This window comes from Triturus cristatus, chromosome 4_1 (assembly GCF_964204655.1).
Source record: "Triturus cristatus chromosome 4_1, aTriCri1.1, whole genome shotgun sequence".
Lineage (NCBI taxonomy): Eukaryota > Metazoa > Chordata > Amphibia > Caudata > Salamandridae > Triturus > Triturus cristatus.
The window spans coordinates 1212006907-1212026189 of NC_140585.1; the positions used below are offsets into that span (position 1 = coordinate 1212006907).

At 45.8% G+C, this 19283-nt stretch overlaps 1 protein-coding gene across 8 annotated transcripts in view; it reads left to right on the forward strand.

The window, feature by feature from the left end:
- Nucleotides 1-19283, forward strand: part of SCN8A (sodium voltage-gated channel alpha subunit 8) — an 828048-nt gene that overhangs the window by 601315 nt on the left and 207450 nt on the right. For 5 of the 8 annotated variants that reach the window (XM_085654551.1, XM_085654553.1, XM_085654548.1 and 2 more), the window contains exon 21: nt 6574-6696. The exons of the other annotated variants lie outside the window; for them this stretch is intronic. In XM_085654551.1, coding sequence (XP_085510677.1) covers nt 6574-6696 — 123 coding nt within the window. The remainder of the gene's footprint in view (nt 1-6573; nt 6697-19283) is intronic. 8 annotated transcript variants of the gene reach the window in all.

Consider the following 19283-nt stretch of genomic DNA (forward strand, 5'->3'; position numbering starts at 1 on the left):
TGTTTTTAATCTGTGCCTCTCTCCAGAACATCGAGAGGACGCCTGTGAGGCTTGTCTATTCTTCAAGTCCAAGAAGACCATCCGGGATCGTCGAGCTCGACGCCACGAGATGTCCTGAGGCACAGTTTCCATTCCGGACATCTTCCATCCTGGTCCCGATAGCCTTCCGGAACCAGAACAGGAAGAACAGGTCCTGAACTCCGAAGCAGACGTCTCCGACGCCGAAGATGACATCACCCCGGCTCAAGGGGACGTGAGTACAGAGAACCCCGCCCCACCCAAGCCCATAACAAAGGCTCCGGTGACGCCTTCGCCTCCGGGCTCAGGTCCACACCGTACAAAGACTGCGAGCGTCCCGCCTCTGGGCCCGGCGCCAAAGGACAAAGAAAAGCCTACCGGCTTGAGCCAGCCACCCGGTCCCGAAAAGCCATCTTCGGCACCGAAAGCTAAGTTGCCCGAGATGTCGCGCCCTCCTCCGTCGGCACTGGAAAAACATTTGGCACCTAAACCGGCAAGATAACCCTCGGCACCGAAGAAGCCAGATAAGACCTCGGCACCGAAGCAGCCAGATAAGACCTCGGAACCGAAGCACACAGAAAAGACTTTGACACTGAAAACCTCAGGGCCGAAAACAAATTCAGGACAAGCCTCCCATAACTAAGTCTCCTAAACAAACACCTCCAGAGCCGAAACAACACACACCGAAGGCCTCAAAGCCAGGGAAAGCTTCTATACCGGACACTGTCAATAAACAGCCAAGACCAGTTTCCAAGGAGAAATCTTCCACATCGAAGAAAACTGTCGATCCCAAAGAACTTTTTGTCCCCAATCCGAAGCAAGCCACCATCTTAATTCATCCAAAGACTGGTCATACAGTTACCAAGCTACCTACAAAGAGGAAACCAGAACATTTACCACATGCACCAGTTCCTCGAAAGAAATTACACATAGCTACTAATACTTCACCACCACCTTCACCCCCTCCACCAATTAACCCTAATTTACTCATTTCTCCAGCACATTCTCCACAACCAGAGGATAGTAACGATGCACATGGGGATGGGGCAAGAAGATGAAGATATAGTACAATTAGACACTGAGGATCCTGATGATCCACCACAGAATCCAGACCCATGGCATGACTATACTGATCCTGATCTAAATAATGATCCGGACTTCTACCCCTCAAAACCATCTCCGCCATATGACAATGTGGGTTTTGCCCAACTAATTAATAGGGCCGCAGCATACCATGGAGTCAAACTACAGTAAGACCCTGTAGAAGAGGATTTTCTTCTAGAAACCTTTGACCAGCCACAAAAATCTGCTCATGTCTTGCCAATGCTAAAAGGTTTTCTTAGACACACTCCTGAGGTGTTCAAAGACCCAGTTAGAGCTAGGGTTCTTAACCCCAGAATAGATAAGAAATACAAGGCAGCTCCCACTGACCCCATATACATCAAGGGTCAACTTCCTTTAGATTCCCTGGTTGCAGCCAATGCATGCAAGAGAGCAAACTCTCAGGGGTCAGGTGACACACACTGACAAAGAATCTAAATTATTAGACGCATCAGGCAAACGTGTGGAGTCTCAAGCTGCAAACTCCTGGAAAATAGCCAATACGCAAGCCCTTCTGGCAAGGTATGACAGGGCTCACTATGATGAGCTGGAAAAGCTCATTCAACACCTACCTCAACAACATAAGGACAAAGCCAATGACCTTATACAGGAAGGCAAATGAATCACTAATACATTTATCAAATGCGCGCTCCACGCAGCAGACACCTCGTCCCGAGCAGTAAATACCAGTGTTTTACTACGCAGACATGCCTGGCTCAGGGTATCTGGTTTTAAACAAGAGGTACAAAATACCATCCTATAATCAGCCTTTTGACCATGAGCACCTCTTTGGCCCTGCAGTGGACACATCTTTGTAAAAGATAATAAAAAAGGACACAGAGACTGCCAAGTCTATGGGAGCCCTACAGTCACCCTCTACCAGATGCTCCTTTCGGCGATCCTTCTATAGAGCAGGCTCCAAAACAAATACACCAGAACACCCGTCCTCATCCTACAAAAGTCCCAACCAGTCACAGGGGACTATTCCTTCTATTTTTTAATTCCAAAAAAGGACGGCTCTCAGGCCAATACTGGACCTCAGACCACTCAACTTCTATATCCAATCAGACCACTTCCACATGGTCACTTTACAGCAAGTGCTTCCACTACTCCAGCAAGACGACTTTCTCTCCACTCTCGATCTAAAGGACTCCTACTTCCACATTCCCATTCATGCCGCTCACAGGAAATATCTCAGGTTTGTGGTAGATGGCCAACACTACCAGTTCAAAGTTCTACCATTCGGAGTCACCACGACACCCAGAGTGTTCACCAAGTGCCTATCAGTGGTTGCAGCCCATTTGGGAAGACAGCAGATTCATGTCTTCCCTTATCTGGACAACTGGCTCATAGAAGCAAAATCCCACAACAGCTGTGTTCAACACACACTCTGTACAATACAACTGCTTCACAGTCTGGGATTCACACTAAATCTGGGCAAATCCCATCTCCAACCGTCCAGAATACAACAATATCTAGGAGCTACAGTAAATACTTCCACAGCCCTAGCATGTCCCAACCCAGTCAGGATAAGTGCTATACAGGCGCTAGTTCAAAGACTTCAGCCACAACACTCACTACCAGCACGAGTGTTCATACAACTAATAGGGATGATGGCCTCTTGCATTTTTCTTGTTCCTCATGCAAGACTACAAATGCATCCATTACAAGAGTGCCTAGCACGTCAGTGGAACCAGGCTCAAGGTCAGCTAACAGATCTGGGGTTGGTGGACGACCGCACCCATTGCTCTCTGCAATGGTGGAACACACAGAACCTTTCCAAAGAGCGGTCGTTCCTCGAGCCAGTACCACAGATAGTGCTAACAACAGACGCATTGCTCACCGGCTGGGAAGCTCATCTTCAAACCCATACCATTCAAGGTATCTGGACCCCCCAACAAAAACATTTTCACATCAACTACCTGGAATTGTTAGCAATCTTCCTAGCGTTAAAATCTTTTCAACTGCACCTTCTAGGCAAAGCTGTCCTGATCCGTACAGACAATATGACAGCAATGTATTACATACAGAAGCAAGGAGGGACACATTCCCTACAGCTTTCACACCTAGCGCAAAGCATTTCGAGATGGGCTATTCCGCAAAAGATATACCTCTTAGCAGAACATGTACCAGGGGTCCACAATCATATTGCGGATCTGCTCAGCCGTCAAGCACAGCAGATCCACGAATGGTAACTTCATCCTCAAGTTCTTCTTCCATTCTTTCGCATATAGGGACACCCAGAAATAGATCTGTTTGCCACACACCAAAATGCCCAAACTTCGCATCCAGGTATCCACACCCATTGTCCAAAGGCAATGCGCTATGGATGAATTGGTCAGGCAAATTTGCTTACGCTTTTCTGCCTCTCCCACTCATTCTGTTAATGGTGAGGAAACTCAAACAACATTCCCTCACAATGATCCTAGTTGCTCCAACATGGGCAAGACAACCATGGTTCACAACTCTATTGGAACTATCAGTAGTACCACATCAAAAGCTACACCTCTCACCCAAACTTCTTACAGATCCCAATCAACTCAACCTTGCGATGCGGCTCCTGAATTCTTAAAGTTTGGCTACCTTAATCTCCCGCCAGACTGTATGAACATTATCAAAGTGGACAGACGCCCTACAACAAGGGCATGCTATGTGGCAAAATGGAAGCTATTCGTCATTTATTGCACGCACAACAAGAGCAACCCACTAGATGCTTCCATTCAGAACATCATCTGTTACCTCTTGCATCTACAACAATGTAACCTAGCGTATTTATCTATTGGGCTACATCTAGCCGCCATAGCGGCCTACCTACAAACCAGACAACATTTGCCTTTGTTTAGAGTTCCTGCTATCAAAGCTTTTATTGAAGGACTTAAACGAATAATTCCACCAAGAGCTCCACCCTCTGCGGTGTGGAACCTTAATATAGTCCTTACCAGACTAATGGGTCCTCCTTTTGAACCTCTCCACAAATGTGAACTACAGTTCCTCACTTGGAAAGTAGCCTTTTTGGTTGCTATGACATTTCTCAGAAGAGTGAGTGAACTCCAGACATTAACCATACAAGAACCATTTTTACAAATCCATCATAACAAAGTGGTTCTTAGAACTAACCCTAAATTTTTACCCAAAGTAGTATCTGCCTACCATTGAAGTAGTCTGTTGAACTCCCAGTATTTTTTTCCTCAACCAGACTCAGTGGCAGAAAGAGCTCTACACATCTTAGATGGTAAAAGATCGATACTCTACTACATTGAAAGAACAAGATCCTTAAGGAAAACCAAACAACTTTTTGTGACTTTCTCCCCACCTCATAAAGGTAATCCTATACCCAAAACAGGAATTGCAAGGTGGATTGTAAAATGCATACAAATATGCTACATCACAGCCAAACACACACTAACCATTCCCCCTAGAGCTCATTCTACACGCAAACTAGGGGCTTCTATGGCATTCTTAGGGAATATTCCCCTAGATGACATATGTAAAGCAGCAACTTGGGCTACACCACACACCTTCACAAAACACTATTGTGTATATGTTCAGGAAAAACAACAAGCTAGTTTGGGCCGGGCTGTATTAAAAACACTATTTCAAACTACTGCAACAGATACAGGTAGCCACCGCTAAGGAGGTAACTGCTGTATAGACTATGCAAAAGTGTACAGTATGCAGCTCATATGCCTCGAACGGAAAATGCTACTTACCAGTATGCATATGTTATTGGCATGTAGAGCTGCAGAGTTGTACACGCCCACCCGCCTACCCGGATACCTCTATCTGTTGCAGTATTATCTTAATTAGATACATCACACATGGACATCTTTCTACTTCTCACTACTGGCTCTAACCCTACGTAGCAAAAACAATCTAACGATTGAGCCGATGCCCATACGCACTGTCGACCGAAGGAGCACCAACCTCGTGACTACAAGACTTCTTCGAAGACAAAAACAACATGCAAACATCCGAGCCCAACACCAGATGGCGATCTATGCAAAAGTGTACATCTCTGCAGCTCTACATGCCAAGAACAGATGCATACTGGTAAGTAGCATGTTCCTGTCTGTTAGTGCTTTGGCTGAAACATTAATGGCCATCTAAATCCAGAGGCAAACACACAATGAATTAAAGTCAGAGACGCTACTTTAACGTGCAACTTATGTTTACTGTAAATTTGTACACTGGCTACTAGAACTATGAGGCAATGTAACACAAGGCTGCAGAACAGATGTTTTTTTTATTCAAGCTGTGCTATGTAACTTAAGTGTTAAACCATATTTTCGAGCATTGGTTGTCAACCTAATCACTAACAAGTTAAGCGTTCTGACATGCCTTAGTCAATGATCCCTAGTCTGATATTTAGTTTTTCGCCGAGTGCCTTGTTTTAGTTGGAGCTGCTTCTGGACAAAACAGTGGATAGCCGATTGGCTTGTGCGTTTTTTGTTACACCCTCCAGTCATTTTGTAATTAATTTTGCTAAAAAATATGGTTATCATATCAGAATTCCTGTTAATATATCATTCAATTGTTGGAGATAATGTGAGATAATTCATGTTACAGGTAAGTGTCTTGTATAGTTATGTAGTTACCAGGTTTAAATATGATGCAATTTTGCCTTTCATATTTGATTTTTAAAACACCTGTTTATTTCTAATAGTCATACATCTGTCACACCATGCTTTCATATTTAAAATTATACTAACCCTGTCTTGCACAAAAAGAGAACAGGTTTATTGCATATAGGGGTGTGCTTAACAACTCTCTTTTTTACCAGGAAATATATAGCCCTTTCTGCTTACCCTTTTTTTTTAAAAAGTCAAGCAATGTCCGGCATGGCATGGCAAGATCCGTATACCATTTGTCGACAAGAGGAGAAAGCTTTTGCCATGACATATTTTGTTTGTTACAAGAGGTTAAAAACCATACTTTTTAATGTAAGGTGAGCACTGAGAAACTGTGGTTTAATTGCTTAAACTCCCAAGAAAGCCCTGTTCCCTGATCTGCGACTGTACAAACACAGGCTTGATTATAGCTGCAGCCAGAAGTATGATCGTGTCTCCGCTGAAGAAGTTAATCGGAGGGGGTCTTTACAGTGTGTATTCATCCATATTCTTTCTCACAGGTATCTTTAATGGGTCTGGCTTAATTTAATGGGAGCTGCTTGGACCTGCAGACAGTAAAGGGTGAGGGTAAGGTTCTTGTCATCTGTTTGGGCTCCTCTTTCGGCAGACCCTCCCCTTTTTGTCTGTGTCTCTGCGTCTCTCTTACATATTGTTCCCCTTTGTTTTTTCTTGTGCTTCTCTCAACTGCATATTTCCTTCCAGGTTGATTCAGCCAAGTGTTGTGTGCCACTGGGGCCCTGAGGCTTGAAATCAGGCTGTGACATCTGTGCCAGGGCTCGATTCTAACACTCTGGAACCTTTCTTTTGCTTCTCTGTTTCCGTATAGGTCTCTATAGTCAGCCTTGTAGCTAATGCCCTGGGCTTCTCGGAACTAGGTGCCATTAAGTCCCTTAGGACACTAAGAGCTTTGAGACCCCTAAGAGCCTTGTCACGATTTGAAGGGATGAGGGTAAGATGCCATGTGCAGCTGATCCTTCTGCATGCCTATGGAACAGTTTAAGCATGCTAGAACTGATCAAACTGGATTGAAAGACAGACTCACGATGCAGCTGCTGACTTGATCCCTCCTCCTTGGTTTCTTTGTTTCTGTTTTTACTCCCTTGCCGTAAGAGAAAGGGAGATGCATTCAGCTGCCTCATCACATTGTTTTTGGCCCAAAACGACATGCCATTCGTTGACGTAAAACATTGGCTGTTCTCATTTGGCCTGGCTTGTACCTCTTGCATTTGAGAGGATTTCCCTGCTGTGATGTTTAGGGAGAATCACCAGGTGCTAAGAAGAAGAATGTGAACTGCAAGTTGATGATGCTATTGGCCAAGTGGGTGAGCTCTTAAAGTAGGGGAACACTTATCATGCAGTTTGAAAATGGACAAGGGTGGGCTTAAGTAAGGGGTCATTTGATATTTCAAAGCAAGAGAAATTGAAAGTTTGAAATTTAAATTGCAAATCCCTTTGGATTAATTCCTCTTCTTGCACCTTGTTGTTCTCAGTCCAGTCCTCTAGTGACTGGTGGCCTTTTCTGATAGTGAAGTTTTCCTCTCTGATTTCTCCTTATTTCACCATGCTTTATGGTACCCTGTCCTGTCACTCTGAAATGACTGTTATTATTCTGTTATTGAAGATGAATAGCCTAACCATTGAATGTCACTAATAAAATGCATCCCGAGATTCACCCTCTACAGTGTTAACTCAATTTGAATGCATGAAAACCCCTTCACTGCCAGGAGCTCGATGCATTCCATGACATATGTACATAATGAGGACTGAAAGGGTCACCATTAGATTTATCTGCTTGCACTAAATTGTTGGCTTATTTTTCAAACACCCTTGTTTGTTATAATATGTAATGAATGTACAAAATAGAAAAATGCAAGGTATTCTTTTTTGTTAATAACATTTTCTCAGAAGGAATGATAGCAACGTATTGAATTACATCTAAGGAAAACGGAAAAATGGCCTTGTGTAATTGTAAAATGATCCAAACGGGTTGCTAGGACCAATGATCAGCAAGGAATAGCTGAAAAGCTTAAATTTTTCAGTGGAATTAACTTAGCAAAAACAACTAACCGTAAATTAGGAAACCATTCTGAACAAAGAGGTGAAGCAAACGCTAAAGAAAGGTCATTCTTGTGAACGAAAAGTTCAGCAAGCTTTTAAATTTGTATGGTTATGAGTGATTAGAAGTTCAACACTCCAGGGTAAGAAAGGTAAATTGTTGAAAATCGAAAGAAATACTAGAGGAATGCAAGGTTGTAAGTTGAAGTCTGTGAGAGAACTCTAGAGGTTAAGAGTGAACATGGTTGCGATCTCCTGCCCTAGGTTTACAGATGTTTGAACAAAAGAACAGTGACTATCACTGCTCGTGGTGAGGTATTGTGTTACCCTCACTTTTAATGCTCACTGCTATTCCCAAGTGGAGCTTTAGATCAGAGCTCATAATATGATTGTCACTAGAGGCTTATTCTTTTATTTAGTTATCAGGAAAACATTTCTAGGAACCTAAACATTTTCAGTTTTTTGAGGTAGTGGACGTTTTCTTGGCTAATCTGGAGTGTGCTGTGAAATTACTTGGATCTAGTGATATCATTGGATCTTGCTGCCCCAAACCACACTCCTGTTCAAATGTGGGGCCTTCATGAAGGTGAGGGCTCATCTTTCACACCAGCTGATATATGGATGTGTGATGGTCATTCTTGAACTGTATTACTTAAAGTAGTGAAATACTTTGAGCGCAGAAAATGACCATTGTCTTATTCGGAAGGAACTGAGTGTTAGTTGAGCTGATGATACTTCTCTAAGTTGTTACCTGAGACACATTCTTGTATTGAGAGTATTTTTTTTATTGCAGTGCTTTCTGATTGTTGAGTAGAATAAGAGAATATCTGGATCACTTTTTATGGCATGCAGTACAGATTTTATCTGCCAGCTTAAATGTCCTCTTTTTATTGGTGTTACTTTGGATAATCCTCACTTTGACCTTATTCCCACCCTTTGATCTGTGATGCCTTGAAGTCACTGTACTTTAAAGTATCACAAAAGCAGTGCTTGAATCAAAGGGTTTCTTGGTAAATAGGGACACCTCAGAGACTTTATTTCTGACCACTGACAGTCTGGCTGGCAGAGGCAAAAATGCTGCTTTGAACTTTGTTCACAAGACCTTTATATGTTAACTTTCAGAAATAGTTACCAATTTGCGTTTGAGATATTAGTTGTGAATGTTTGCTTGCTTTTGTGTTTTTTTATTGCAAGGATTGTCTACGAACATTTGAACCCCAAACGCGTTGGTAAATAGTTGGGGGGGGGCATTCAATTCGGTGCCACTAACTTAATGGGAGGCTTTTGCTGGTTTTTCCCCAGCTGGTGTTTAACCTGGAACTGTAGCAGTTCTGTAGTAGGGGATCTCTGTGTATAGTCATAATCTAGTGAATAGTCCCACCCATGTGCGTGGACCCCGGAGCAATACAAAATAATCTCTAAAAGGTGACAAATCATGCAGACCTGCATACACCTTTAAGAGAGAATTTAATTTAAAGACAGATAATGCAGCCTATACCCACAGGCTAAACTGTCCAGTACTTCAACTAGAATTCCACCAACATCCACAAACAGCACTGCCTGTCTAGTTTTTCTCCACATAGGAAAAAACCCTGCCTCTACCAGCAAAAGCCTCTGGAATGATAGAGAGGAAGGAGTGGACAGACAAGCCCCATAGGCTGCCATTATGTGGCTTAGAACAGGATACTGTGCCTTTAAGAAAACTTTCCAGATTTCCAGAACTTTTCCCAGTATCCCAGAATGCCCAGCAGGTCCCATTTACCTTCAGTTCTTTTTTCCGGCTCCTGCTAGCAGGACCCTGGAGCATTGAGCTCTCCCCTTTTCAAGGGTTTATTGGACATTTTGTCAATTTTTGTCACTTTTTCAAGTGCTTAGTAGCTGGTACTGTCAACATGCCTGGCTTGTTCGACAAGTGCCCGGAATGTGGTAGAAAGAAGGCTAAAACTGATCCACACGAGGTGTGTATAGGTTGCCTTCCCCAGTCCCACGTGCCTGAAGACTGTGATATCTGCCACTCGTTCTCTGCCAGGACCCTGAGGGACAGAATGAAAATCAGGCTTCAAGTTCTGGAAGAGAGAAGACTGAAGGCACCAGGTGGGTCTGGAGGGGCTGATTTGGCCCATACTGAGGCCTCTGGGGGGCTCCCCAGGGGCAGGAAGACCAGTAAGCGCTCCCACTCCCCGTCGACGTCGAGGACGGCGCCGTCGAGGAGGATGACCACCATCTGTTCGCCGTCTCCCCAGGGCTCTGGGGAGAAGCGGCGTCGACGGTCGACGTCGAGGGACCTGAATAGGCCGCTGTCGACTACATCGGCATCGTCGGCGACGACGCCGTCTACGGCGCCGTCCAGCAGTCGGCGTCGAGATCGGACCCGGCGTCGGCGCTCGCCGTTCGCCGTCGATAAAGAGGAGACGGTCGACGTCGCCGTCGAAGAAGAGATCGACGTCGAGGCACTCGAGATCAAGAAGATCGCCGTCAAGGCATAGATCGCCGTCAAGGCGCAGATCGCCGTCGAGGCGCAGATCGCCGTCGAGGCGCAGGTCGCCGTCGAGGCACAGGTCGCCGTCGAGACGAAGGTCGCCGTCGAGGCGAAGGTCGCCATCGAGGCGAAGGTCGCCGTCGAGGCGGTCGACGTCGAGGCGAAGGTCGAGGCGAAGGTCGACGTCGAGGCGAAGGTCGTCGTCGAGGAAGAGAGAGTCATCGGGATCGGTGTACTCTGTGGTGTATACGCCTCCTCGGATGCCTACGTCACCGCCTCCTCTCCCACCACCTCCGACTCCGCCTCCACCACCACTGCCAACACCACCGCCGCCACCTCCACCACCTCCACCTCCGCCTCCACAGCCGCGGACACTGCCTCCGCCGCCCCCACCTCGGTCATTGCCACGCACTCCAGTGGGGCTGCCGGCGGTTCCCCCGCGGTCGGTTTCCCTTCCGAGGTACCCGACTCCGCCGCAGGGGACTCCGAAGCCACGACGCCCGCGGTCGCCGGGACCGGCTAGACCGGCGGGCAGACCGAAGCCGAAGAGGTCGCGCTCCCGCTCTCTCAGGAGGAGAAGATCACGGAGTCATGGACGGTCATCGTCGGACTCAGGACGGCGCCGTAGGAGGCACAGGTCCAGGTCACACACGCGCTCCTCGGCCAGAGACTTTTCCCCGACGCTGTCGGACTCGCCGGGGACTAGGGTGTCTCCGGTGGACGATTTGGTCTCTTTCCAAGAGGTGCTGTTGAGAGGGGCAGCAAAGTTGGGTATCACGGTGACGGTTCCAACACCCACGACGTCCGTGATATTCGAGACACTTCATAAGAAACATCTGTCTCGCCCTCTACTGCCTCTTGTACCAGGACTGGTGGAACCCGCGTTGGAGCTGTTCCTCACTCCCGCGGTGACGAAGGCCGCCCCCTCCAGGCTCATGAAAAAGTATAGGGCCCCGGAGTCGGACCCTACCTTTTTGAGGGTGGACCCGAAGCCGGATTGGTCATCGTGACGGCGGCGAGGAAACAGCATGCGACCGCCCCTTCATCGACGGTCCCGCCTGACAAAGAAAGCCGCTGGATGGATTCTGCGGGCAGGAAGGTGTGTGGTACCGCCGCCACCACCATGAAGGTGGCGAGTGCAGGGGCTTTGTTGGGCCGTTACGACCGGGCCCTGTGGGAGTCCCTGCAGCAGTATGCGGACCTGCTGCCCCGGGACAAGAAGGAGGACTTCTTGGAGACAGTGCGCGAAGGCATGCTGGTTTCTAATCAGGTGATCGGCGCAGCGGAGGATGTATCCTTGTTGGCCGCCCACGCCTACTGTCATGGCATCCACCAGAGACGGCATTCGTGGCTGCGCCTGACGTCCCTCCGGCCAGAGGCGCAGCAAAGAGTGGCCAACCTGCCCTTCTCGGGGGAAACCCTGTTCGGGAAACATGCGGATGATGAGATGGCCCGCATGAAGGCGGAGGCGGAAACCCTGACGGCCGTCGGGTTGGAGAAGGCCGAGAAGAAGAAGCGCCCGTTCCAGAGGCGGTTCGGGTCTTCGGGCAGAGGGCGTGGGCAGGGTTCAGGACAGCAGCAGCAACAACAGCAGCAGTTCCGCAAGCCCTTCCAGAAGCGCCAGAGGGGTAGAGGAGGCCAGCAGGCTACTACCACTACCAAGGGCCCGGCCGGGTCTCGGCCCTGAGCGGCTACTTCCCCCTCAACCGTTACCCACTTCACTGGGGGGAAGCATTCAATTTTTTCCGGCAGAGTGGAGAAAAAATTTACTCAGGACAAGTGGGTGCTGAATATTGTTTGCAATGGATACAGTCTTCGGTTTATCAGCCCGCCTCCAGCGATCCCGCCGGTCAGCTCTCGATTCCAGCTGAGAGAGCTCCAGGCGGAGGCAGACATCTTGTTGAGAAAAAAGGCGGTAGAAGAGGTACCTCTGTCTCAAAGGGGAAGAGGTCTGTACTCTCGGTTCTTCCTCGTTCGCAAGAAGGACAAGAACGAGTTCAGGCCCATTCTGGATTTGCGACAGGCAAACAAATGGATTCGCAGATAGAAGTTTCGCATGCTATCGTTGCACCAGATTTACCCTCAGCTGCAACGGGGAGACTGGCTCTGTGCCATAGATCTACAGGATGCGTACTTCCATGTGCCCATAGCTCGGAAGCACAGGAAGTTCCTGCGATTCCAAGTCGGCGCCAATCACTATCAATACACAGTACTGCCATTCGGGCTAAAGTCTGCGCCCAGGACCTTCTCGAAGTGCATAGCGGTGGTGGCGGCACACCTGCGGAGGAACAAGGTGTTTGTCTACCCGTATCTGGACGATTGGCTGATCAAGGCTTCATCCTTCTCGGAAGCGCAAGATCACTTCCGATGGACGTGCGCTCTCTTGCACAAGCTGGGGTTACACGTCAACATGTCCAAATCAGTCACGACTCCGGTCCAGTGCATACAGTACCTGGGGGCCTCCATCGATACGTGGTCAGCAAGCGTGTCTCCTTCAGAGGAGAGACGGTTATCACTCCTTCGGAAGGCTCAGGACCTCAGGACTGCTCCATCGACGACAGTGAGGAAGGTGTCTTCTCTACTGGGATCGATGGCCTCCTGTATCTTCCTCACGCCTCACGCACGGCTACACATTAGACCACTGCAGGAGTGCTTGGAGGATCAGTGGGATCAGAGGACAGGCTCTTGGGACGACAAGATACGACTGTCGCTGCATGCTCTTCAGTCTCTGAAGTGGTGGTGTTCGGCGGAAAACCTCCTCAAGGGGGTTCCCTTCCACAAGGACATTCCCACGACGAGTGTCGTGACGGATGCTTCTCTCCAGGGCTGGGGAGCGCATTCCGGGGACTTGCAGATTCAAGGAAAGTGGTCTCCTTTGGAATCGACGTACCACATCAATTTCCTGGAACTCAGATCTGTCTTCCTAGCACTGAAGGCCTTCCTTCCGTCCTTCCAGACCAACTCGCTGCTGATACAGACGGACAATACAACCACGATGTATTACCTCAACAAGCAGGGGGGGTCGAGATCGCACACTCTGTCGCAGGAGGCGCAGGCGATCTGGCGCTGGCTGCTGGCCCGAGGACTGACGATTACGGCCACGCATCTGCCAGGGGTGCAGAATGCTCAGGCGGACGCCTTGAGCAGGCTGATTCAGGAAAACCACGAATGGGTCATAAACACGAAGTACTAGGAGAAGTCTTCGCAAGGTGGGGGACTCCAGACGTAGATCTGTTCGCCACCGCCGAAAACAGCAAATGCCGAGACTTCGCATCCAGGTACTACCAGCGGGGGACGCTGGGGAATGCGCTATGGATCGATTGGTCGAACAACTTTCTGTACGCTTTTCCACCCATTCCCCTGATTCCGGTGGTGCTCATCAAGCTGTCCCAGTCCAGGGCGCGGATGATCCTGATCGCCCCGGAGTGGCCCAGGCAGTGGTGGTTCACGGACCTTCTTCACCGGTCTCTCCTTCCTCACATGCGGTTGCCGTGCAGACCGGACCTTCTCACGAAGTTCGGGGGACGGATGGTGCACCCCAACCTCTCGTCTTTGAGTTTGGCGGCATGGCTCCTGAAATAGTGCAATATGGCCATCTGAATCTACCAGACGATTGTATGGACATACTGAAGGAGTCTAAACGACCTTCCACTAGGACATCCTATGCTTACAAGTGGAAGAGGTTCTGTATCTGGTGTAAGTCCAAGAACTTTGATCCGACAACATGTAAGGAAGATGTCATCCTTCCATACCTTTTACATCTGGCGCAGTCTGGCCTTAATTTCCATTCCATAAAGGTTCATCTGGCTGCTTTGACCGCTTACAGGAAATGCCCTTCACAGACTTCCTTCTTTCAGATCCATGTGGTCAAGGATTTTTTGGAAGGCTTGAAGAAAGTGTTTCCTCCCGTCAGACTTCCCTCGCCTTCCTGGGACTTGAATGTGGTGCTGTCCAGACTGATGAAGGAGCCTTTTGAACCCATTCACAAGGCTTCATTGCAGCACCTATCCTGGAAGGCGGCGTTCCTAGTGGCCATTACATCGGCCCGCAGGGTGAGTGAACTTCAGGCATTATGTTGTCAAGAACCTTATACTGTATTTCATGCTGCTAAGGTTGTGATGCGTACTCACCCTAAATTTCTTCCTAAGGTTATCTCTGATTTTCATGTCAACCAGACCATAACTTTACCTACGTTCTTTCAGAATCTCTCTTCGCCAGCGGAAAGGTCTCTCCATTCCCTGGATGTTCGGAGGGTGTTGAAATTTTATCTGGAAAAGACCAAGGATATTCGTAGGTCTGACCAATTGTTTGTTAATTATGGATCAGTCAGGACTGGTCTTGCGACCTCTAAGCAGTCCATTTCTAGGTGGATTGTGTCCTGCATACAATTGTGTTATCAAAAGGCTAATAAGACCTTAGGGGGTAAACCTAAGGCTCATTCCACCAGGGGCAAAGCTGCCACGACGGCTTTGCTGCGTAATGTTCCTATTGCGGAAATCTGCAAGGCGGCCACTTGGAAGTCGGTCCATACCTTTGCTGCGCATTACTGTCTGAACTCGGATGCCAGGGCAGATGCTCAGGTTGGGCAGGCTTCGCTGCGAAATTTGTTCGCACAGTAGTGGGTTTGTCTTGTTTGTTCTCCACCGCTGCTGTTGTGTGGGGATGGGCTTGCCATTCTATTCACTAGATTATGACTATACACAGAGATCCCCTACTACAGAAGGAGTAGTTTCTTTTCTGTAACTCCAGTTCTGTAGTAGGGGTATCTCTGTTATAGTCATAAACGCCCGCCCTCCTCCCCGGTGGAGAGATGTTTATTCATATGAAGAATGCTACAGGTCTGGCGTGCTACGCCTTCAAAAAGAACTGAAAGTAAATGGGACCTGCTGGGCATTCTGGGATACTGGGGAAAGTTCTGGAAATCTGGAAAGTTTTCTTAAAGGCACAGTATCCTGTTCTAAGCCACATAATGGCAGCCTATGGGGCTTGTCTGTCCACTCCTTCCTCTCTATCATTCCAGAGGCTTTTGCTGGTAGAGGCAGGGTTTTTTCCTATGTGGAGAAAAACTAGACAGGCAGTGCTGTTTGTGGATGTTGGTGGAATTCTAGTTGAAGTACTGGACAGTGTAGCCTGTGGGTATAGGCTGCATTATCTGTCTTTAAATTAAATTCTCTCTTAAAGGTGTATGCAGGTCTGCATGATTTGTCACCTTTTAGAGATTATTTGTTATTGCTCCGGGGTCCACGCACATGGGCGGGACTATTCACTAGATTATGACTATAACAGAGATACCCCTACTACAGAACTAGAGTTACAGAAAAGAAACTACTCCTTCTTGGGCGTCTTCTAAAGCTGAATATTTTAAAATCAAGAAATGTTGGTTGTACCTTAAAGTTCCACCAGTATCCATTAATTAGGAATATTTTCTGAAGACCTTTGGTCATCAGATTGGCAAATCTGAAATTGTATGTGTAGAGAGTTTTGTAACATCTTCCAAAGTGCAGAACAATGCCTTTTTGGGATGTGAATCTTCCTTTACGAAAATCCTTTTCATGGACCAGCATCTTGCATGACAAAAATCACCAGTTACTGCTGGCCTGCATATCTCTAGCAACAGTGATTAAGATACCCATTGGGTGAGGATGCTTCAGGATACTTTTGAATTATGCACTTTTAGTCTTCCTGTTGATAGGATCAGGAATGTAATCTTCTTAAAGGTGCATCCAAGGGGTAATCCTGTTTAAAAACTCCACTGTCACTCCAAAAACTAGATGTTATCCAATGTAAAATTAAAATCCTATCAAGGTGTCTCAACAGTATGACCTATGATTCCATCACTGGTGGTCCCTGATGTATTTTGCTCTCACCTGAAAGAAGGAATGCATATGTGCCCTGTAGTTTATATTTAGACAAATTATGCATCATTTCAACACTGAAAATAGATAAGCTAGGGCCATTCTTAAACAACCCGTTTACAGGGAAAAGTGAATAGAAGTCTTCTAAAGCACATGCACCCAAAAGCATACTTTCTTAGATGAGGCTGGCTTGTCCACAAAAAGGAGCTGCAAACTTGTGTCTTCAAGGGCACTCGTTCCCCCCAATAAGGAAACTGCCAGCACCTTGCTGCTTCTGGGGCTGTACCGTAAAGGACGCTGCCTTGTCTCTCTCGCCATCCTCTTTGGTTCCCAGTCTTGAGTCATTTCCTACCTTCTTAACTTGTGAATCTCTCTCATATTCCTTAGCTATGTTCACTCAATATGTTTTAGTACTAGCATAAGCACATATATATTTCTTTAGTGAGCAGCAATGATTTTCCCAACTATCAAGTTAAATCTGAATTCTAATTATCATTACAAAATTGGAAGAGATGTGGACATACTATCCTTGTGAGAGCACTACTTTGAAACTATAATTTTGAATTAGAGTTCGACAATTTGAGGATAAATTATGAGGTGACAGCCATAAGTCTATGATGGTAGTAAATACAGTAAAGGATGATAGTCTCACTCTTCTCCTCCATGCTTGGGGAGAGCTTTTTGGACTGTCAAATGAAAAGGAAACCTCCTCTCGGAACATAAGTTGAATTGTGAATCACTAGGAACAGCACTTCTGTCTATCGATTGCACTAAACAGGATTTTTCGTTTACTGGGCCAGTTGTCAATTAATCAAGTATATTTCTTCAGTGCCTCATGTTTTGTCAAAGTGATGGGTTTGGCATAGATGTGTTGCCTATGAGGCCACATGAAGGCAAAGGTGTGAATGAAGGCACTAAAAGGTTGTGAGCACTATGACCTATCATGCAGGCTCGGGTGTACTAACAGAATTGTCTAAACTAGTACTATGTCTTGTCTATTTTCAGCTAAATGTATCCTTAATTTGGTCTTAGTTTGTATCACGTTTCCTTCTTAAATCGCCAAATATTTTCCACTAGTGGTAGTTTTGAGTTAGACTGCAACCTTTCGGCGTGGGCTGCATAAAGATGTCACCCTTGCAGGGTACCCTTTATAAGCCCGGATACATTTCATGCATTTTATTATTGAACTAGTGCTGGTAAAGTTTTATCCATTGGTATTTGACAGTTACCCAGTATAGTATTGATGGTTGTAATAAACAGTGGCTATGTTGAAGCATGTGTGTGGAGATGTAATCATGGCTCTCTCTGATGGCCAGAAACACAGAGTAGCGTGAAGCGTTTCATTCACTTAGATAGCATACTTAAAATTGTATTATATCCTAACAAGGGTGTGGCAAAGTCCTTCTTAAAACTTGAATGTCATTACATTGCATTCCCACCTATCAGAAGATGCCTACTGAAGGTTCAATAGTGTGTCTGGTCAGAATAATTGCAGTTATATCGAGGGATAGGTGTTCTTGAAACTCATGAACTTTCCACTTTAAGCTCATGATTTTTGGGGGGTGGTGAGGGAGGTATTAACACAACTTACAAAAAATGAGAATTTATTGTCTTTCCTTCACTTAGACATACTTCAAACTATTGAAAATTGCATTTTTATCTCAACTAGGAAACACGTCCCCGAGTGCACAGTGAACAACAGCCCCTTCCAAGTAATAATGAACATTGCCAGGAGCCTTGCGTGTTCCACCTCCTCTCTACCTTGTTATTAAACATTAACGTGCATCTTAGTCTACCTGGATTTACTTGAACTTAATTCCTGGTTCAGATGATGAAGAAACCCACTCATTGACTGGATTTCTTCATATCCAGATTTGCCTGAGTTTGTTGTAAGGAGGCTTATTACAAACATGAGGTGAATGGATGGAGCACAAGCAAAGTTCCTCTTCCTTATCTTCCCTTTGTCGTAATAACAGTCCATATTTTTCTTTGCCAGTATGGTGTGTGCTTTTGTGCTGTATGAGTCTCGTGCTAAGCAGTGTCTTTGTATTGTTGTACTTGACTGGTCAGATAAATTTATGACATTCACCCTTTTCAATACAAAGTCTAACTAAAGGCTTCCTGAAGAATTTGGACCATAGTTGTAATTGGAATTTGTGAGCAAATCAGAAAATACATAAATTAATACAGTGAGGTGTATTGGAACAGTGTTACCATAAAACAAGCAAAATCTCTGGATAGTAATTTCTTCAATTTGACTGTAGAAGCTGATGACTTGTTCTCGTGAATTGGCGTCATTCCCTCTATTGTTGGGTTGAAGAAAGCACATTAAAATGCTTGTAAAGTTTGCAGAGGAATTATAAACTATAATTGTATCATTTGACTTTACTTGATAGTGGTCTGCTTTTAAATAGCATGCATTTGTAAATGATGGTAATATTAGAAATCATGCATGCATTTTTTTTGCCATTGCATAATATGCACATAAAAGCCATGTTCCCTCCATCATGTTCTGTAAGCTGGCTGCAGTTTAGCCATTCGATTGTTAGCATGTATATAAAGAAGTATGGAAGGTTCTTACTATGTTTTTTCTTATGTTTGATCTTGATTTCTAACTGCAAGTGCTAACCCAGTAAACGTTTTATGTTGTAATTCCTACAAAGACACAGTGTAAAGACTGTTAGCTTTAACACTGTAGATGAGATGAAACAATTGCTTAATGTACATTTGTTCACATTCGACAAAGTATAAGATCTTCCATTTTCTGATAGCTGTATAGAATTCTCAAAGCACCTCAGACCTTGGAAGTTGTATGGAAAGTGCTGTATAAATAAAAAAGCAATACAAAATAGTCTTCCTAAATTCCCAAATCAATATTGGTGTGCTTTAGCATTTTTAATGGTATAACCGCCAATTCAGTACTGGTGGTTATTAATAAAGAAGGGTTAATTGTTTATACATAATTCCTATTTCTTCATCTTTTTAAAAGCTGAAATCCATCACAAATAAGGTTTCGTATTAAGAATAGTTATTCTATGCTAAATGCACAGTGATAACTAAAGATCTGATAGAAAATAGTGTCTTGAAATAGAAAATACAGCTCAGCTATAACCATTCACCCATTTTACAGCGTGCCATTATATTTCG